This window comes from Hyla sarda, chromosome 9 (assembly GCF_029499605.1).
Source record: "Hyla sarda isolate aHylSar1 chromosome 9, aHylSar1.hap1, whole genome shotgun sequence".
Classification (NCBI taxonomy): domain Eukaryota; kingdom Metazoa; phylum Chordata; class Amphibia; order Anura; family Hylidae; genus Hyla; species Hyla sarda.
In genome coordinates, this window is record NC_079197.1 from 135,008,105 (window position 1) to 135,026,539 (window position 18,435).

An 18,435-nucleotide genomic window follows, 5' to 3' on the forward strand; every position below is an offset into this window, starting at 1 on the left:
TGTAGCCATCACAATGATTAACTAATCGCCATGGATACAGCTACATTTAAATTTAAAAGGGGTACTACCCTGGAATTTTTTTATTATTTTTTTTTAAATCAACTGGATTTGTAAATTACTTCTATTAACAAAATCTTAATCCTTCCTGTTCTTTTCAGCTGCTGTATGCTCCACAGGAATTTCCTTTCTGGCTGACCACAGTGCTCTCTGCTGACACCTCAGTCCATTTTAGGAACTGTCCAGAGCAGGACAGAGGTGTCAGCAGAGAGCACTGTGGTCAGACAGAAATTCAAAAAGAAAAGAACTTCCTGTGGAGCATACAACAGCTGATAAATATTGGAAGGATTAAGATTTTTAATAGAAGTCATTTACAAATCTGTTTAACTTTCTGGCACGTGCTGCTTAGCCCAAAGGTCACATGAAGGGAGAAACCGCACCCTGTAGTGGAATTAGATAAGAAAGACTCTTTTAAAGAACCTTCCGTTGGGGGTGGCAGCGCCTGTTTAAAAGGGTCTTCTTGTTTCCCTTAAAAGGGGTACTCCGGTGAATTTTTCAATTTTTTTTTTATATGAACTGGTGGCAGAAAGTTAAACAGATTTGTAAATTACTTCTATTAAAAAAATCTTAATCCTTATAGTACTTTTTAGCAGCTGTATGCTACAGAGGAAATTCTTTACTTTTTGAATTTCTTTTTTGTGTTGTCCACAGTGCCCCCTGCTGACACCTCTGTCCGTGTCAGGAACTGTCCAGAGTAGCATAGGTTTACTATGGGGATTTTCTCCTGCTCTGGACAGTTCCCGATACGGGCATCAGGTGTCAGCAGAGAGCACTGTGGACAACACAAAAAAGAAATTAAAAAAAAATTAAGATTTTCTTCTGTATCAAACAGCTGCTAAAAAGTACTGAAAGGATTAAGATTTTTTAATAGAAGTAATTTACAAATCTGTTAAACTTTCTGGCACCAGTTCATAAAAAAAAAAAAAAAAAAAAAAAAAAAAAATTATATATAAATAACGTTTTCCACCAGAGTACCCCTTTAATGCGATAAGACTGACAATGATATTGTAGATCCTGAGAAGATTTAACCATGTAGCCCAGTGTTTCCCAATTAAGGTGCCTCCATCTGTTGTAAAACTACAACTCCCAGGATGCTCGGAGTTGTAGTTTTGCAACAGCTGCAGGCACCCTGGTTGGGAAACACTGATGTAGCCATTAGCTCTGTCCCCTGGATAAAACCTTGCCAATCCACACACAGCATTTTAGTACAATATCTACCCACCTTTTGAGCAATGGTTGAACTTATGAAGTAGCTTTGACCTTTCAACTGTTTCATATACAGGTAGGGCCTAGGGATTTGGACAGCCTCTTATAGTACAGAGTCTCGAAGCCAACACATGAGCAAGACGTTCTTGTAAATGGGAGTCCTCTAATCTCCACTGTCAGGAAGAGAGTAAACAGCACCTCCACTGGGTAAAAACCATTGAAACAGAACTCCAATTGACCTCAATGGGAACCTTTGTTTTCAATGGACAATTAGGCCCCCATTCATACTGCGGGAGGATATTCCATGCTGATTCTGCCTTGAAGCAGCCTCCAGTTTATTTCAACGGGAATGCCGCTGCTCAGTTCACACATTCGCTAAGAAATTGAATTCCGGCAGAAGACTAAACATGTTACATGTTTACAGCAGAATCTGCCAGAAAAGTTACGGATCACCAGAGGAATTCAGCAAGGAAATGTTCCTCGCTAAACTTCCACAGTGTGAACAAACGTGAACGTGTCCTTATGGTTCTCCAGTGTAAGGGTGCATGCACACCACGTTTTTGTCAATACAGTTCCCGTCTCAGGTTTTTGATAAAACAGATTCCTCAAAACCTGACTAACTATCAAAACGTGTGTACTAGAGATGAGCGAACTTACAGTAAATTCGATTCGTCATGAACTTCTCGGCTCGGCAGTTGATGACTTTTCCTGCGTAAATTAGTTCAGCCTTCAGGTGCTCCGGTGGGCTGGAAAAGGTGGATACATTCCTAGGAAAGAGTCTCCAGCCCACCGGAGCACCTGAAAGCTGAACTAATTTATGCAAGAAAAGGCATCAACTGCCGAGCCGAGAAGTTCGTGACGAATCGTATTTACTGTAAGTTCGCTCATCTCTAGGGTGTACAAATTTCAACCTGTATACGGTTAAAAACCATATACATAGTAACCTAGTTCATAAGGTTGAAAAGAGACCAGAGTCCATCAAGTTCAACCTATAACCCTAATGAGTCCCTACTGAGTTGATCCAGAGGAAGGCAAAAAACCCTCATACTAGAGGTAAAAATTCCTTCCCGACTCCAAATATGGCATCAGAATAAATCCCTGGATCAACGTTCTGTCCCTATAAATCTAGTGTACATAACCAGTGATGTTATTACTCTCCAAAAATGTATCCAGACCCCTTTTGAATTCTTTTACAGAATACAGTATGAAAAATGATGTACGGTTGAAATCAGTTTTTTTTTTTTTAAGAAAAAAAACTTTTGTTTTTAACTTTTCACTCCATTTTGGATAAAGTTTCACTTGTTTGATTGAAATCCCAAGAAAAATAAAAAAGCTGTGAAGTTAAACCAGATGGAACCGTACGCACATACAGTTCTGTACGGTTCCCATTGACTCCCATGTAAAAAAAAAATATATATATACGGTTTAAAACGTGGTAGACTACGGTTTTGGGTACAGGTAAAAAACTGGACAAAACCATATAAGACGCAAGATGGACTAAACTGGATGATGCATTTGACATACGGTTTACAATGTTAAGTCAATGCATACGGTTTTCTATACGGTTTTTAACTTGAAACCGTATATGGGAACTGTATAGCAAAAAACATGGTGTGCATGCAGCCTTAGGAGCTGCACTGGATTGGGTAACAGCATGGAGGGCTCCTACTCTCCGTTACAAGGCACTGTACATAGGAGTCAATTAAAAGTGAAAGTTGTCAGACGTGATATTCCTTTAAATACGTGAAATTTACTATTGAAACTAGAGATGAGCGAACTTACAGTAAATTCGATTCGTCGCGAACTTCTCAGCTCGGCAGTTGCTGACTTATTCTGTATAAATTAGTTCAGCCTTCAGGTGCTCCGGTGGCTGGAGACTCTTTCCTAGGACTGTATCCACCTTTTCCAGCCCACCGGAGCACCTGAAAGCTGAACTCATTTATACAGAATAAGTCAGCAACTGCCGAGCCGAGAAGTTCGTGACGAATCAAATTTACTGTAAGTTCGCTCATCTCTAATTGAAACAACTGAATTTGACACCATTTAATAAAAAGCCTAAACGACTGAAAAGATTTGCTTTTATTTTAGTCACAGTTTAAATACAAGGTTGCTTCAACAAATATTACTTGTCCGAGTCCATATCAGTACAGACCTATGGGGATTGAGGCTATATACTGTTTTCAGCCCTAACCAACCAAAATGAAGATTGCCATTGTGGTAGAAAGAATCACTGATATAACTTCTATGTTGATCAGACAGGACATAATTGCTCTGTCAGACCAAGGTGATAGTAGCAAACACTAGTAAAACCCACAAGTTATAAATGCTCTTCTGAAGTGTTGCTCTGGGCCATTATGGTAACACAGGAGAGGACATGTGGTGTATGCCGGGCCAGGACTGAAAGACCCAGTAAAAGTCCAATGAGTACTGTAGGACTGCAGATTCATCAGTCTAGCTGACATTCATTTACCCTATTAGGGCACATGGTCATACAGAGGTGTTGCCCATTCGGGACTTCCCTCAATAGCCAGATCAAACCTGCTTAGATTGAGCGCTGTGTAATGATGTAACCTTTGTGGCTGCTGTAGTGTCCCCTATCGATATCAGCTGATCATTCGTACAGCTCACTTTTTAGAAGAGCCCCCTAGACCAATGTTTCCCAACCAGGGCGCCCCCAGTTTTGCAACAGCTGAAGGCACCCTGGTTGGGAAACAATGCCTTAGACCTTTAAAGGGGCTCTCCAGTGGAATATATATATATATATATATATATATATATATATATATATATATATATATATATATATATATATATATATATATATATATATATATATATTTTTTTTTTTTTTTTATCAACTGGTGCCAGAAAGTTAAACAGATTTGTAAATTACTTCTATTAAAAAAATCTTAATCCTTCCAGTACTTCTTAGCTGCTGAATACTACAGAGGAAATTCTTTTCTTTTTGGAACACTGAGCTCTCTGCTGACATCATGACCACAGTGCTCTCTGGACAGTTCTTAAAATGGACAGAGATGTCAGCAGAGTAGGAGAAAATCCCCATAGAAAACATATGCTAAAATGGACAGAGATGTCAGCAGAGAGCTCTATGTTCCAAAAAGAAAAGAATTTCCTCTGTAGTATTCAGCAGATAATAAGTACTGGAAGGATTAAGATTTTTTAATAGAAGTAATTTACAAAACTGTAACTTTCTGGCACCAGTTGATAAAAAAATAAAAAATAAAAAAATAAAAGTTTTCCACTGGAGTACCCCTTTAAAGCATACCTCTAATGGTTGTTTTAGTGGCAGGATACACGTTTCCATTTTGCAGCGGATTCTGCTTCCATGACCTGCTCTGAAACTATTGCGATCATAAGATGGATTTGCCAGTAGTTCTATGGATTTGCATGGGACTTCAAGAAACAGTCTCCATATCATGATAGTTTCTGACCAAGACACCGGATTAGAAGCGGCCGCAAAATTTAAGCGCATATCCTGCTACCAGGACAGTGATTATAAAAAGGTATGCTTCACCCTGTACAACAGACAAAAAATTATAATTGTGTGTTCTTGGAAGATAAAGAAATATTATTGTAACAATATTTCACAGAAGCAGCAAAAAAAAAAAAAAAAAATAATTTTTTTTTTTTATTACAGTGGGTGGAGTTGTTCTATAAAACCAGCCCAGGGAAAATGGTGTCAAGGTATTATTCAATAATACATCTTCTTACAAAATATCCCCTACCCCCAATCTATCGTCTATAAAATAATGAGTGAGAATGGCCGGTGAACAGGCAGACCAGGAAAGAGAACACAAGTGGGAAGTTGGCTGGAGCAACTTCCCATCATTTATACGATCATTTCCAGCTGGCGGGCGTATTCAATCACTTGTTTGGCTAATTCTGTGGAAGGAATCGTGGCCTCCTCCGGATTCTGCTGCTGGCTGCTGAAACTGTAGTAGTTGTTTGGGCCCAATACCCAACCACGCTGTAGAGAAGGGGAAAGAAGAAGATTGGTCATTATTGCAAGGCTGGTATTGTAACAAAACAAAAACGAGAACCCCCCCCCCCCCCAAAAAAAAAACCTTTGTATTAACCCCTTCCCGCTATAGGACGTATGCACACATCCCAGCAGCAGACATGTTTGTGCACTGGGACGTATGCATACATCCTAGCAATCTTCTGCACTGCCACAGTGCAGGAGATCGGCAGCAGAACCCAGTTGTCAATCACAGCCGGAGTCCCACCGCAGCTGCCGGGGCAGAGATTGCGCCGGTTCCGGTAGCATTAACCCCATAGATACCGTGATCAATCCTTATCACACATCTATGGTGTTGACAGTGGGAGCGCGCTCCCCCCTGTTCACCAACGGCGGCGATGCGATCGCAGGTCGCCATTGGTTGCTACGGCAGCAGGAGGTCAGATTACCTCTTGTCTGCCTGCTACGGAAGCCTGTGAGGCTATACTGTGTGTGCAGCTGATCGGGTCATACACACACACACATTTATTGCAGCATAGTATAACCTGTAAAGAGTGTAAAAACTATAATAAAAAGTTGATCTAGAAAAAGAGGGGAAAAGGTGGATGGCACTCTTACTAAGCAAAACAATCCACCCAAATGTGAATAGAGAGCAGAGTCAAAAAACGGACTAGAGGGAACCAACCTGACTGTCTTGTGGTGCTCTCGTATGCATAAGTGTATGTTCAATGTAGCAACAAAAAGTAACGAAGCTATGGAAGACCAGGATTGAAAACTGACTCTCCTGCCTCGGGACACAGGTCCATTATGTGAGTGCTCCGTTACTTTTTCTTGCTACATAAAATCATAAAGTTCTTCAATAAAAGTATGAAGTGTATATAAAAAAAAAAAAATAATAAATAAAATAAAAAATTCCCCTTTCCCAATAAAAGCCCTGTATTTTTACCAAAAAAGATCAAAAACACAAATCATATACATAATAGGTATTGCCACATCTGTACTGACATGTACTATAAAGTTATCCCGCACGGTGAACACCGTACAAAAAAAAAAATAAAAAAATAAAAAGGTAGCATGTATCGCAAAAATTATACCAATACAAAGTACAGCTCATCCCGCAAAAAATAAGCCCTTACTCAATGGCGTCGAACGAAAAATAGAAAAAAAAAAAGTTACAACTGTTGGAAAATGAATGGCAGAAGAATTTTGCTCAGAAAAGGAAAAAACAGAAAGCTTTATAAAATGGGTATCGCCATAATCGTACTGACCCACAGAATATATAAAACATCACTTTTACCGCACAGTGTACACCATAGATAAAAACTCCAGTTTCCAGTTTTTCACAATATTTTGGAGTTTTTCACAAAAAATGCTGCATGTTTCAACAAAAATGCACTCTTAAAATACAAAAAAAAAAACAAGTTCAGAATCGCTCTGCTCAGAAAAAGCATTCTAAAGTTATTACCATTTAAAGAGATACATGTCAAATAAGGGGAAAAAAAAACCTGGTCATTTAGGTAAAAAAAATGGGTCCATCCTTAACCCCGTCAGGACACAGGGCGTATGTCAGTCCAGATCGGCAATTTGCTGCGATGCTGGGCTGATCAGGTCTCTGGTAACTGATCGCCTGGAAAATAGGGATGATCCGAGCTGTCAGACATTCCCGATCATCCTGAAGGGTAGGAGCGAGGTGGCACCTCCTCCTATGCCCTGCGATTGGCCGGTCAGGAGTGACCGGCAAATCGCAGAGCATGACAGTTCATTTCCCCTGCTCTGCCCGCCCATAGAAGCCCGGGCAGAGCAGGGAAAGATGGCGGCGACGGCTGGGGGGGGGGATCTGCGGCAGTTACCTGTGATCACACGGGGACCGGCGCAGGCAAGTGGATGCAGCAGTGAAGATCGCCGTAAAGTGATCTTCACTGCTGCTTCTAGGCGTTTCAAAATCTACAACTCCAAGCATGCCCAGACAGCCTTTGGCTGTCTGGGCATGCTGGGAGTTGTAGTTTTGCAACATCTGGATGGCCACAGTTTGGAGACCACTGTGCAGTGGTCTCCAATCTGTGCCCTTCTAGATGTTGCAAAACTACAACTCAGCATGCCCAGACTGTCCAGGCATGCTGGGAGTTGTAGTTCTGTAACATGTGGCCCTTCAGATGTTGCCGAACTATAACTCCCAGCATGCCTGGGCAGTCTGGGCATGCTTGGAGTTGAAGTTTTACAACATCTGGAGGGCTACAGTTTGGACACCACTATAAAGTGGTCTCCAAACTGTTCTCCTCCAGCATGCCCTTCGGCTGTCTGGACATGCTGGGAGTTAAAGTTTTGCAACAACTGGAGCCACACTGGTTGGGAAACATTGTCTGTTACCTAACTCCGTGTTTCCCAACCAGTGTGCCTCCAGCTGTTGCAAACTACAACTCCCAGCATGTACGGTCTTGTACATGCTGGGAGTTTTAGTTTTGTAACAGTTGGAGGCCCACTGGTTGCGAAACACTGAGTTAAGTAACAAACTCTGTGTTTGCAACCAGTGTTCCTCCAGCTGTTGCATAACTACAACCCCCAGCATGCACCGACCGCCAAAGGGCATGCTGAGAGTTGTAGTTTTGCAACAGCTGGATGTTTCTCTCCCCCCCCACCCCCCCCAGAGTACATTCACACAAGCGGGGATTTATAGTGAGTTTGAGCTGCACGTTTGAGCTGTGGCAAATTTTCTGCTGCAGCTCAAACTCCCAGCGGGAAACTCACTGTAAACCCTCGCCTGTGTGAATGTACCCTAAAAACACTACATATAGAAAAAGGATATCCATCGCAAGGTTCGGTAAAACAGGTACTTTATTGTAGGATCATCGGACACAAACTTGCATCAGGGCAGACAGACGAGTTTCGGACCATTACAGGTCCTTAGTCAGTCATGGTATAGGCCATATACCAAGGACCTGTAACGGTCCGAAACACGTCGGTGTCTGCCCTGATGCTGACCTGAAGTTTGTGTCCGATGATCCTACAATAAAGTACCTGTTTTACCGCATCTTGCCGCTGGACGTCCTTTTCTGTACAGATTATTCCAGTCCGGGGATGCTGCCGGCTAGTCCGTGCTTGTGTTGGAGGTACGAGTGAAAGCTGTCTACACGGTGTCTTGATACATATACCCCAACACAGTTACCTCTCCCCCCTCCACCCCCAATAGAATTGAGGAACGTCTGGTATGGCACTGTTTCCAAAACAGAGCCTCCAGCTGTTGCAAAACAACAACTCCCAGTATTGCCAGACAGCCATTGACTGTACAGGCATGCTGGGAGCTTTGCAAAAGCTGAAGGCACCCTGTTTGGGAAACACTGCCATAGGGTAATTTTGGTATCGGAGGAAAGTCTAATTCTTGCATTCAGGTCTGTCCCTATGTAAATCCCTAATTTAGTCCTCAAATACGCGTGGTGCTCCCTCACTTCGGAGCCCTGTTGTATTTCAAGGCAACAGTTTAGAGCCACATATGGGGTATTTCCATAGGGAGAAATGTCCTTACAAATTTTGGGGGGGGGCTTTTTCTCCTTTCACCCCTCATGAAAAGATAAAGTTGGGGTCTACTCTAGCATGTTATTGTAAAATTTTTTTTAATTTTTTACACTAACATGCTGGTGTTGCCCCATACGGTACTTAAAAAAAAATTTTTTTATTTGTAACACAATCTCTCCTGAGTACGTAAGTACCCTATATGTGGATGTAAAATGCTCTGAGGGCACACAACAAGGTTCAGGAATGAGAGCACCATGTACATTTGAGGTGATTTGCAGAGGGGTGGCTGATCGTTGCAGCGGTTCGGACAAACAGGGGGAAAAAAAAAAAAAAAAAAAAACACCCACATGTGACCCCATTTGGGAAAATAGCCCTTGTTACGTTCCGTGAAGGGTGTAGAGAGCCTTAACACCCCACAGGTGTTTGAAGAATTTTCGTTAAAGTTGGATGGGAAAATGGAAAAAAATAAAATTTCTCACTAAAATGTTGGTGTTATCCCAAATTTCTCATTTTCACAAGGGGTAATAGGAAAAAAAAAGCCCCCCAAAATTTGTAACCATTTCTTCTGAGTATATAAATACCCCATATGTGGATGTAAAGTGCTCTGCGGGCGAACTACAATGCTCAGAAGAGAAGGAGCACCATTTGGCTTCTGGAGAGAGAATGTGTCTGGAATTGAAGGCCATGTGTGTTTACAAAGCCCCCATGGTGCCAGAACATGTGACCCCATTTTGGTAACTACTCCCCTCACGTACTGTAATAAGAGGTGCAGTGAGCATTTATGCCCCACAGGTGTCTGACAGTTTTTGAACAGTCGTCCAAAAAAAATGAAAAATGTTATTTTTCATTTGCTCAGCCCACTGTTCCAAAGATCTGTCAAATGCCAGTGGGGTGTAAATGCTCACTGCACCCCTTATTAAATATTGTGAGGGGTGTAGTTTCCAAAATGTAAATCACATGTTGGGGGTTCCAATGTTCTGGCACCATGGGGGCTTTGTAAACTCACATGGCCCCGACTTCTATTCTAACCAAATTCTCTCTCCAAAAGCTCAATGCCGCTCCTTCTCTTCTGAGCATTGTAGTTCGCCCACAGAGCACTGTACATCCACATATGGGGTATTTCCATACTCAAGAGATAAGGCTACAAATTTTTAGAGGATATTTCTCCTATTACCCCTTGTAAAAATTTAAAATTTTTGGGGGAAAAACTGCATTTCAATAAAAAAAAAAAAAAAAAAAATTCATTTACACATCCGACTTTAACGAAAAGTCGTCAAACACCTGTGAGGTGCTAAGGCTCATTGTACCCCTTGTTACGTTCCTTGAGGGGTGTAGTTTCCAAAATAGTATGCCATGTGGGGGGTTTCTTTGCTGTTCTGGCACCATAGGTGCTTCCATCTCAGAAAAACTCACTCTCCAAAATCCCATTGTCGCTCCTTCCCTTCTGAACCCTCTAGTGCACCCATAGAACACTTGACATACACATGAGGTATTTCCGTACTAGAGAGAAATTGGGTTACAAATTTTAGGAAGATTTCTCTCCTTTTACCCCTTGTAAAAATAAAAAAACTGGATCCACAAGAACATGCGAGTGAAAAAATGAAGATTTTGAATTTTCTCCTTCACTTTGCTGCTATTTCTGTGAAACACCTAAAGGGTTAACACACTTACTGAATGTCATTTTGAATACTTTGAGGGGTGCAGTTTTTATATTGGGGGCATTTATGGGGTATTTCTAATATGAAGGCCCTTCAAATCCACTTCAAAACTGAACTGGTCCCTGAAAAATTCCAATTTTGAAAATTTTGTGAAAAATTGGGAAATTGCTGCTGAACTTTGAAGCCCTCTGATGTCTGGGTATTAACTTTCGGTTTCCCCATTCTGCCCACCCACAATAGGCTGGGCAGAACGGGGAAACCGACGAGGACCGGCGCCGAAGGTCCACTTACCCATCGGTAGTGGCAGTGGGCGGTGACAGGCAGCAAAAGATCCATAGATCCTATGGAAGCCGGTGAGTTGCCTAGCAACATCTGGTGGGCTACAGTTTGAGACCACTATACAGTGGTCTCTAAACTGTAGCCCTCCAGATGTTGCAAAACTACAACTCCCAGCATGCCCAGACAGCAAACAGCTGTCTCTGCATGCTGGGAGTTGTAGTTGCGTACCTCCAGCTGTTGCATAACTACATCTCCCAGCATGCCCTTCGGCAATCAGTACATGCTGGAAGTTGTAGTTTTGCAACAGCTGGAGGCACACTGGTTGGAAAATACTGAGTTAGGTAACAGAACCTAACTGAAGGTTTTCCAACCAGTGTGCCTCCAGCTGTTGCAAAACTACAACTCCCAGCATGCACGGTCTGTCAGTACATGCTGGGAGTTGTAGTTTTTTTTTTTTTTTTTTAACGGTTCAAAAGATTTATTAAACATTGATAACATATACAACATCCGCCCTAGGGCGGTAGAAGCGGGCAATCAAATACAGATAGCTGGTATCAGGATTCCATGCAATCAGTACTGAAGCATAAACAATCACCATCATGCGCTGGATAGTACTAAATAGGCAGGCTAGTAAGACCCAGTCAATGCAGTACACTGACGTAGGCCATGATGCCATAGGTGAAGGCCAGATAGAGAGAGACAGCGGGGATAACGTATAACTAGCAAGGTCGGGGGAACCTTTGACAATGTGAAAGAAATAAACAAACAATCAAGGACATCTAGCCAACGTGGTGGGGAGCGATGTCTCATTCCAGTATCCATTTAAGGGACTAGAGTAGGCAACCGCTGGAACCCATGCCATCCAAACCAGGCCCCAGCCACTCAAACTAGCATATTACAACCTTAGTCTAAATGGGTCAGGCTGGCGGGGAGGCCTAATACACTACCAATGTAAACCAACAAAAAAAAAAAAAAAGGAAAAGAACCACACATAGACAAGACACAAAAGGGGAGAATGGAGGGGGAAGGAACAGAGCAGAAGCAGTCGGAATAGAGTTGAGAGGGAGAGGGGGAGTGGGGGTAAAGGATGCCACAAAGACCCAAAGAGAATAGTCCGGGGGGGGGGGGGGGAAAGAGGAGAAGGAAGGAAGGAGCCCAAAGCAAAGGAAGGGAGACTAGCAAAAAAAAAAAAAAAAAAAAAAAAAAAAAAAAAAGGGGGGGGGGGGGGGGAGACCCTCACAGGAGAGGAAGGGCAGTATCAGTGGTGGATGGTAGCGAAACTAAATGGGGGGACGACAGAGACATGGCCCGATACTCAGGGGATGACAGGAAGTCGGTCCACAGAGTCCAGCGCTGCAGAAAACGTTCAGGTTTGGACGCCATGTCCGCCATGCACTCCTCCATCCCGTAGATAAATTGCACCTCACCTATCCAGTCAGCCATGGTCGGGGGCAGGACTGACTTCCATTTGCGTGGGAGCACCCTTCGGGCAGCAGAGAGTAATATGCCGATCAGACCCTTTTTCAGAGATTTCAATTGGCCCGGCACCATCGACAGTAAGGCTACTTGGGGGGTATGGGGTACTACGGAACCTGAAATCCTGGACACGGCAGACAAGACACCGGACCAGAAAGATTGCAAAAGCGAGCAATCATACTAAACATGAAGCATGGTCCCGGGGGCCAAGCCGCACCTCCAACAGACATTAGGCACAGATGGAAAGCACCGATGCAGCAGAGCTGGGACACGGTACCATCTGGACAAGACTTTGAAGTTAGTTTCTTGCAACTGAACAGAAACCGAGGACCAATGGCACAAGGCATATGCCTTGCTCCAGTCTAGGGGATCAGGGGTGCGACCCAGCTCCCGCGACCACCCCTCCTGATGAGTCGGGACCTGTGTGGTGCATGCAGACATCAAAAGAGCATAGATAACAGATATCAGGTGTCCCGGAGACTCATCTGCCAGACATAAAGATTCAAATGGAAGGGGAAGCCTATGTAGGTCAAGGGACTGTTTCCAAGAAGAGTAAAAATGGGTGAGCTGGGTGTATTGCCAAACCTGAGCAGGTGTATGATGTTCCTCCCGTAGGACCTCCGCCAATGGTTTCAAGGAGCCCGAGTGAAGAACGTGAGCAAATAAAAAAAATCTGTCCACGGGACCTACCTAGGAAGGGTCCCACCCGGCCACCCGGTGTAAAGTCAGGGTTGTCACGTATAGACGTCAGGGGACCATTGGGGCGTAGGAGACCCGCCTTGCCCAAATGGCGCAGGCACACCCGAATTACGGAACGCGCCACATACGGGAGTTTCGCCTGAAGTGCTGGGGTCCAATAGGACGCACGCGTCCAGGGTAGGGACGTGAGCGGGATAGGGGAAAGGAGGGCCTCCAAACGCACCCACAGCTTATCGGTGGGGTGGTGAAACCAGTCCATTATTCTAGTTGCAACAGAAGCCATGTAATAAAGATGAGGGTCCGGCAGAGCCAGACCTCCCTTCGATTTGGGGCGAATCAAGTCCCTCCGGGCCACGCGGTGACCCCGGAGGCCCCACACGTATTTAGTAAATAGTTTGTTAATGGTCAGAAAAAAGGAGCGGGGAAGAAGGATAGGGATAGTCTGAAAGAGGTAAAGCAGTCTGGGCAATAGGTTCATTTTAAGTATGTTAACTCGCCCAATCCAGGAAAAGTCTCGTCTGTCCCATTTGGTCAAGTCAGAGGAAAAGGAGGTAAGTAGGGGGCCGAAGTTCAAGTCATACAGGCGGGTCAAGTCACTGGGGACCTGGATCCCTAGGTATTTGAAGGAGTTGGACGCCCAACGGAAGGCATACTGCTTCCTGAGCTCTGCGACGCCTCCAGGACCTAATGACACGTCTAGGGCTACACTCTTAGTTATATTTAGTTTATAATTGCTAAAACGACCATAGTCATCCAAAAGAGTGAAGAGGGCAGGGATGCTACCGCAAGGGTCTGACAGGAACAATAACAAGTCATCAGCAAAGGCAGCACATTTGACAACTTCTCCCCCGACCGGCACCCCCCGAACCTGTTCACTCTGTCTGATAGTTTGCAAGAGATGTTCCATGGCTAGGACATACAGGAGAGGGGACAGGGGGCACCCTTGTCTCGTGCCATTGCAGATAGGGATAGGAGAGGAAAGGGAACCATTTATCCTTATCCTAGCCTGTGGGTGAGTATACAAGGCAAAGATACGTGACAACATTAGCGGGCCTAAACCCAGATGAGACAGGACACCCCTCAAGAACCCTCACGCCACCCTGTCAAAAGCCTTCTCGGCGTCCAGGGACAATAAAACACATGGCAACCGAGAAGTTTGAGCGTGGTGGATCACAGAGAAAGTCTTCAGGGTGTTATCTCTGGCCTCTCTAGCAGGTACGAAGCCCGTCTGGTCAGGGTGGATGAGGGTCCCCAATAATGGGTTCAGTCTGAGGGCTAGTAATTTAGCGTATAATTTCGTGTCCACATTAATAAGGGATATCGGGCGATAGCTTTGACAGAGGTTCGGGTCCTTACCCTCCTTCGGGATCACAGTAATAAATGCCTGGAGAAAGGAGCTGGGGAATGGGGACGTGGCGGATACTGAATTAAAGGAGGCCATCAGTGACGGAGTCAAGTCTGAAGCAAGAAACTTATAAAATTTGGCGGTATACCCGTCAGGGCCAGGTGCCTTCCCTGAGGGCATAGACCTTATGGCCTCTGCAACCTCTTCCTGGGAAAAGGGGCGTTCCAAGTCCAAGAGGGACTGGGGGGAAAGAGAAGGCAGCTGCGTCCTCAAGAGGTAGGCCTGTAGATCGGGGGACACAGAGTCAGGACCGGCAAGGCCCGGGTCCAGGCTATAAAGGCCCTCATAATATGCCCGGAAACTATCCAGTATCTGGGAGGTGAGGTGAACCAGAGAGCCTGAGGGCGATTTAATAGAAGGGATATGCGTCGCCGCTCTCCTATCACGCAACGCTCGTGCTAACAGTCGCCCCGATTTGTTGCCCCATTCGTAAGTCACACTAGAACAGATCTGTCTATACCGGTTATACTTCCTATCTATGCGAACCTGAATGTCTCTGCGGACGTCCATGAGTTCTTTAAACACCACATCCGACAGGGAGGATTTGTGTCGAGACTCCAAAGCATGTAAGCGGAGTAGCAATTCCTTCAATTTCTGGGAGGATTCACGCTTAAGTCTAGAACCGTGCTTAATTAGAACACCACGGAGCACACATTTTAAGGCCTCCCACTTAAGTTGAGGGGAGGTAGGATCACTGGCATGATCCTGCATGAAATTAGTAGTCGCTGATTTCAGATCCGCCAAACAGAGAGAATCCGAAAGGAGCGACTCGTTGAACCTCCACACAAACTCCCCCCGTGGACAGTCCGGGAGAGACAAACCACAGAACACCGGGGCATGGTCAGAGAATACTATCGAGCCTATGGTCGTTGAAAGAACCTGAGGGAGTAGACAGTGACTAACAAAAATATAGTCCAGTCTTGTGTAGGTCTGTCGTGCATGAGAATAGAAAGTATAGTCACGTGCGTCCGGGTGGTACAACCTCCAGGGATCAGACAGCTGCATCAGATGTAGAAGCTTTCGGATCTTGTTTAATTGCGTGAACGAGAGGGCAGAGGTCCCAGAGGAGGAATCTAAGGAAGGAAGCAAAGACACATTAAAATCACCACAGACAATAAGAGTGCCCTGCGCGAAGGAGGTGAGGTCATCAAAGGTACGCTGCAGGAACGTCAACTGGCCATGGTTGGGCGCATAAATATTAGCGATGGTATAGGGTTTACCTTGGAGTGTGCAGGAAACAAAGGCATAGCGCCCCTCGGTATCGAGTTTAGAGTCTATTACATGGACAGGTAGGGACTTATGAAACAAAATAGAGGCACCCTTAACCTTATGGGAGAGGTCGCAGCTATGAAAACAAACAGGGAAGTATCTGTTGCGTACCACGGCTGCGTGATCGCGCAAGAGATGGGTCTCCTGTAAACATAAGATGGAGGCACGTTGTTTATGCATGGAGTAAAGGATCTTAGCTCTTTTCTCAGGGAAATTAAAGCCCTGAACATTCAGGGAAGCTATTTTAACTGACATATTAACGGAGATGGCAAGGAGGAGTAGGAAAAGAGGTAGAGGGTGGAGTCTGAAAGGGGCAGTGGGAGAAAAAAAAATAAAAAAAATAAAAAATTTAAAAATAAAAAAATAAAAAAGAGGGGGGGGGGGGGCGCCGGATAGGAAGAGAGGAAAGAAAGAAAAAAGGGAAGGGAGAGGGAAAGACGATAGTAGAAGGGGGGGGGGGGGCGCAAGGCAGCTAGGAAAGAGGGGAGCTAGGGGTGTAGGATGGGGAAAGAACGAGAGGAGTTGACACTAGACGAGGTAGAGGGAAGAAGAAAAAAAAAAAAAAAAAAACCAACAACAAACTAAACTGGGGAAAACTTAGCAGGTCAGTTAGGATGCCTGCAAAAATATCCTATCAGTAGCACAAGCTATAACCGGACAGGGGTACAATCCTGTCACTACCTATTGGGGGTAGGTCAGCAGGTGGTGCAGAAGTGACAGACAAGAGGGAAAGGAAGATGAAGGGGATGACAAAACGAGCAACCGAGGCCAAACCGCCATCCAGGGAAAGAAGAGACAGGAAGTATGAGATAGAGGAGCCCCACGGGGAGTCAAGTATACAGACCAGGGAGGAAAAGGGGACACAGGACAGCAAGAAAACGGTGAGAGAGGAGAAACGTAGCACCAGGAGAGAACCACAGTATGTAGAGCAATCAGAAAAGGTCACCACAACACTGTAAATCAAAGAGGACCAACAGCAGTAGGATCTCAGCGGTCTCCCGAGCCACCTGGACCATCCATTGACCCGGAGAGACTGCGGGGTCGGCGGCGGGAGCGCTGCGGTCTTGGCGAAGGTCCATCCGGCTGGTGCCTCCGTGTACGGGGCTGGGGCGGTGGAACAGGTGCAAAGGGGTTGTCCAGAAGTCTTTCCCAGTCCAGCAATTGAACAGGTGGGAGGTCAAACACGGACAAAAAGTCGGGTAAATCCTCCGGAGTGCGCAGTGTAGCATATTTCCCTTGGTGATGAGCAAATAAAGCGAACGGAAACCCCCATCTGTAAAGAATGTGACGTGACTGCAGTTCCGCAAGCAGTGGCTTCAAGGCAGCCCGTAGGCGCAGGGTATGGCGGGAGAGGTCAGGAAACAGTAGTAACTTGGCACCAACAAAGTCAATCTCCTTGAGCTGCCTGGCCCTTCTCATGATCTCTTCCTTTTCCGAGTAGTAATGGAGGGAGTTGTAGTTTTATGACCGCTGGAGGTTGGTGGGGCTATGCAAATGAAAGATGACTTTTCATTTTCACGGACCACTGTTCCAAAAATCTGTCAGACACCTGTGGGGCGTAAATGCTCACTGTACCCCTTATTACATTACATAAGGGGTGTAGTCTCCAAAATGTGGTCACGTGTGTGTGTGTGTGTGTGTGTGTGTGTGTGTGTGTGTGTGTGTGTGTGTGTGTGGGGGGGGGGGGGGGGGGGGGGAAATCCATTGTTCTGGCACTATGGGGGCTTTGTAAAAACACGTGGCCTCCAATTCCGGACAAATTTTCTCTCCAAAAGCCCAATGGCGCTCCTTCTCTTCTGAGCATTGTAGTTCGCCCGCAGAGCACTTTACATCCACATATGGGGTATGTTCTTACTCAGAAGAAATGGGGTTACAAATTTTGGGGGGCCTTTTTCCTATTTTCCCTTGTGAAAATGAAAAATTTAGGGTGACACCAGCATTTTAGTGAAAAAAAAAAAATAAATGTCTTAATTTTCCCATCCAACTTTAACGAAAATTCGTCAAACACCTGTGGGGTGTTAATGCTCACTAGGGATGTAAGAAAATAAAAAATAAATAAAAAAATAATCGATTTGCGCGATTATCGCAATTTTTCATTTGGCGATACTGAATCAATTAAAAATATTTTTTGAATCGATCCTTTTAGGAATTTGTATCTCCTGATGCCCGGAGCAACATGTCCCGGGCGTCAGGAGATACAAGTTCCACATTTTGTCAGCCGGATCTGACGCGGCGTCGCTCTGGGTGTATGGAGCGGGCTCCCGACTCGTGCCCGCTCCGTACTCTGCGGCCCCCGGCTCATTTCAGTAGCCGGGGGCCGATGATGCCTCACCGCTGCTAATATCCAGCATGCGGCGCTCAGAGGGGTGTATGGAGCGGGCTCCGGACTCCTGCCCGCTCCATACTCTGCAGCCCCCGGCTGTTCTCAGTAGCCGGGGGCCGCCGCTAATAGCCAGCATGAGGCCATCGCCGCAACTGGCTATTAACCCTTTAGATTGCCGCTGACAGTGGCGTCTAAAGGGATCTGTGATTGCTCCCTGGTGGGCTAGTGGGGTGGATCGCACCCCCCCCCCCCCCCGCAGCGCGATCGCGGGCGGGCGATCCACTATAGAGGTAGCCGGAGGGCTTACCTCTGCTTCCTGCTGTCCCGTGGCTCTGTCATTGATAGAGCCTGGCTTGACCTGGCTCTATCAATGGATCGCAGATCAATGGAGTTCAATAGAACTCTATTCATCTGTCTGAGGAATCTAATGATTCCTTCTAAAAGTCTAAAATAAAAAATACAAAAATAAAGTTTTAATAAGATAAGACAGAATCGGGATATATCTCAATGTATCGTCAACCTAGACGGTATTGCGATATATCGAATCGCCACACTGGTATCGCGATTCGAACCG

At 45.2% G+C, this 18,435-nt stretch overlaps 1 protein-coding gene across 1 annotated transcript in view; it reads right to left on the reverse strand.

Moving 5' to 3' along the window:
• Positions 1-4,216: 4,216 nt before the first annotated feature.
• The window catches only part of PSMD8 (proteasome 26S subunit, non-ATPase 8), a 38,177-nt gene continuing 23,958 nt past the window's right edge, over positions 4,217-18,435 (reverse strand). Inside the window, exon 7 of the mRNA XM_056537822.1 lies at positions 4,217-5,251. Within this exon, the coding sequence (XP_056393797.1) occupies positions 5,114-5,251 (138 nt within the window). The 3' untranslated portion in view covers positions 4,217-5,113. The remainder of the gene's footprint in view (positions 5,252-18,435) is intronic.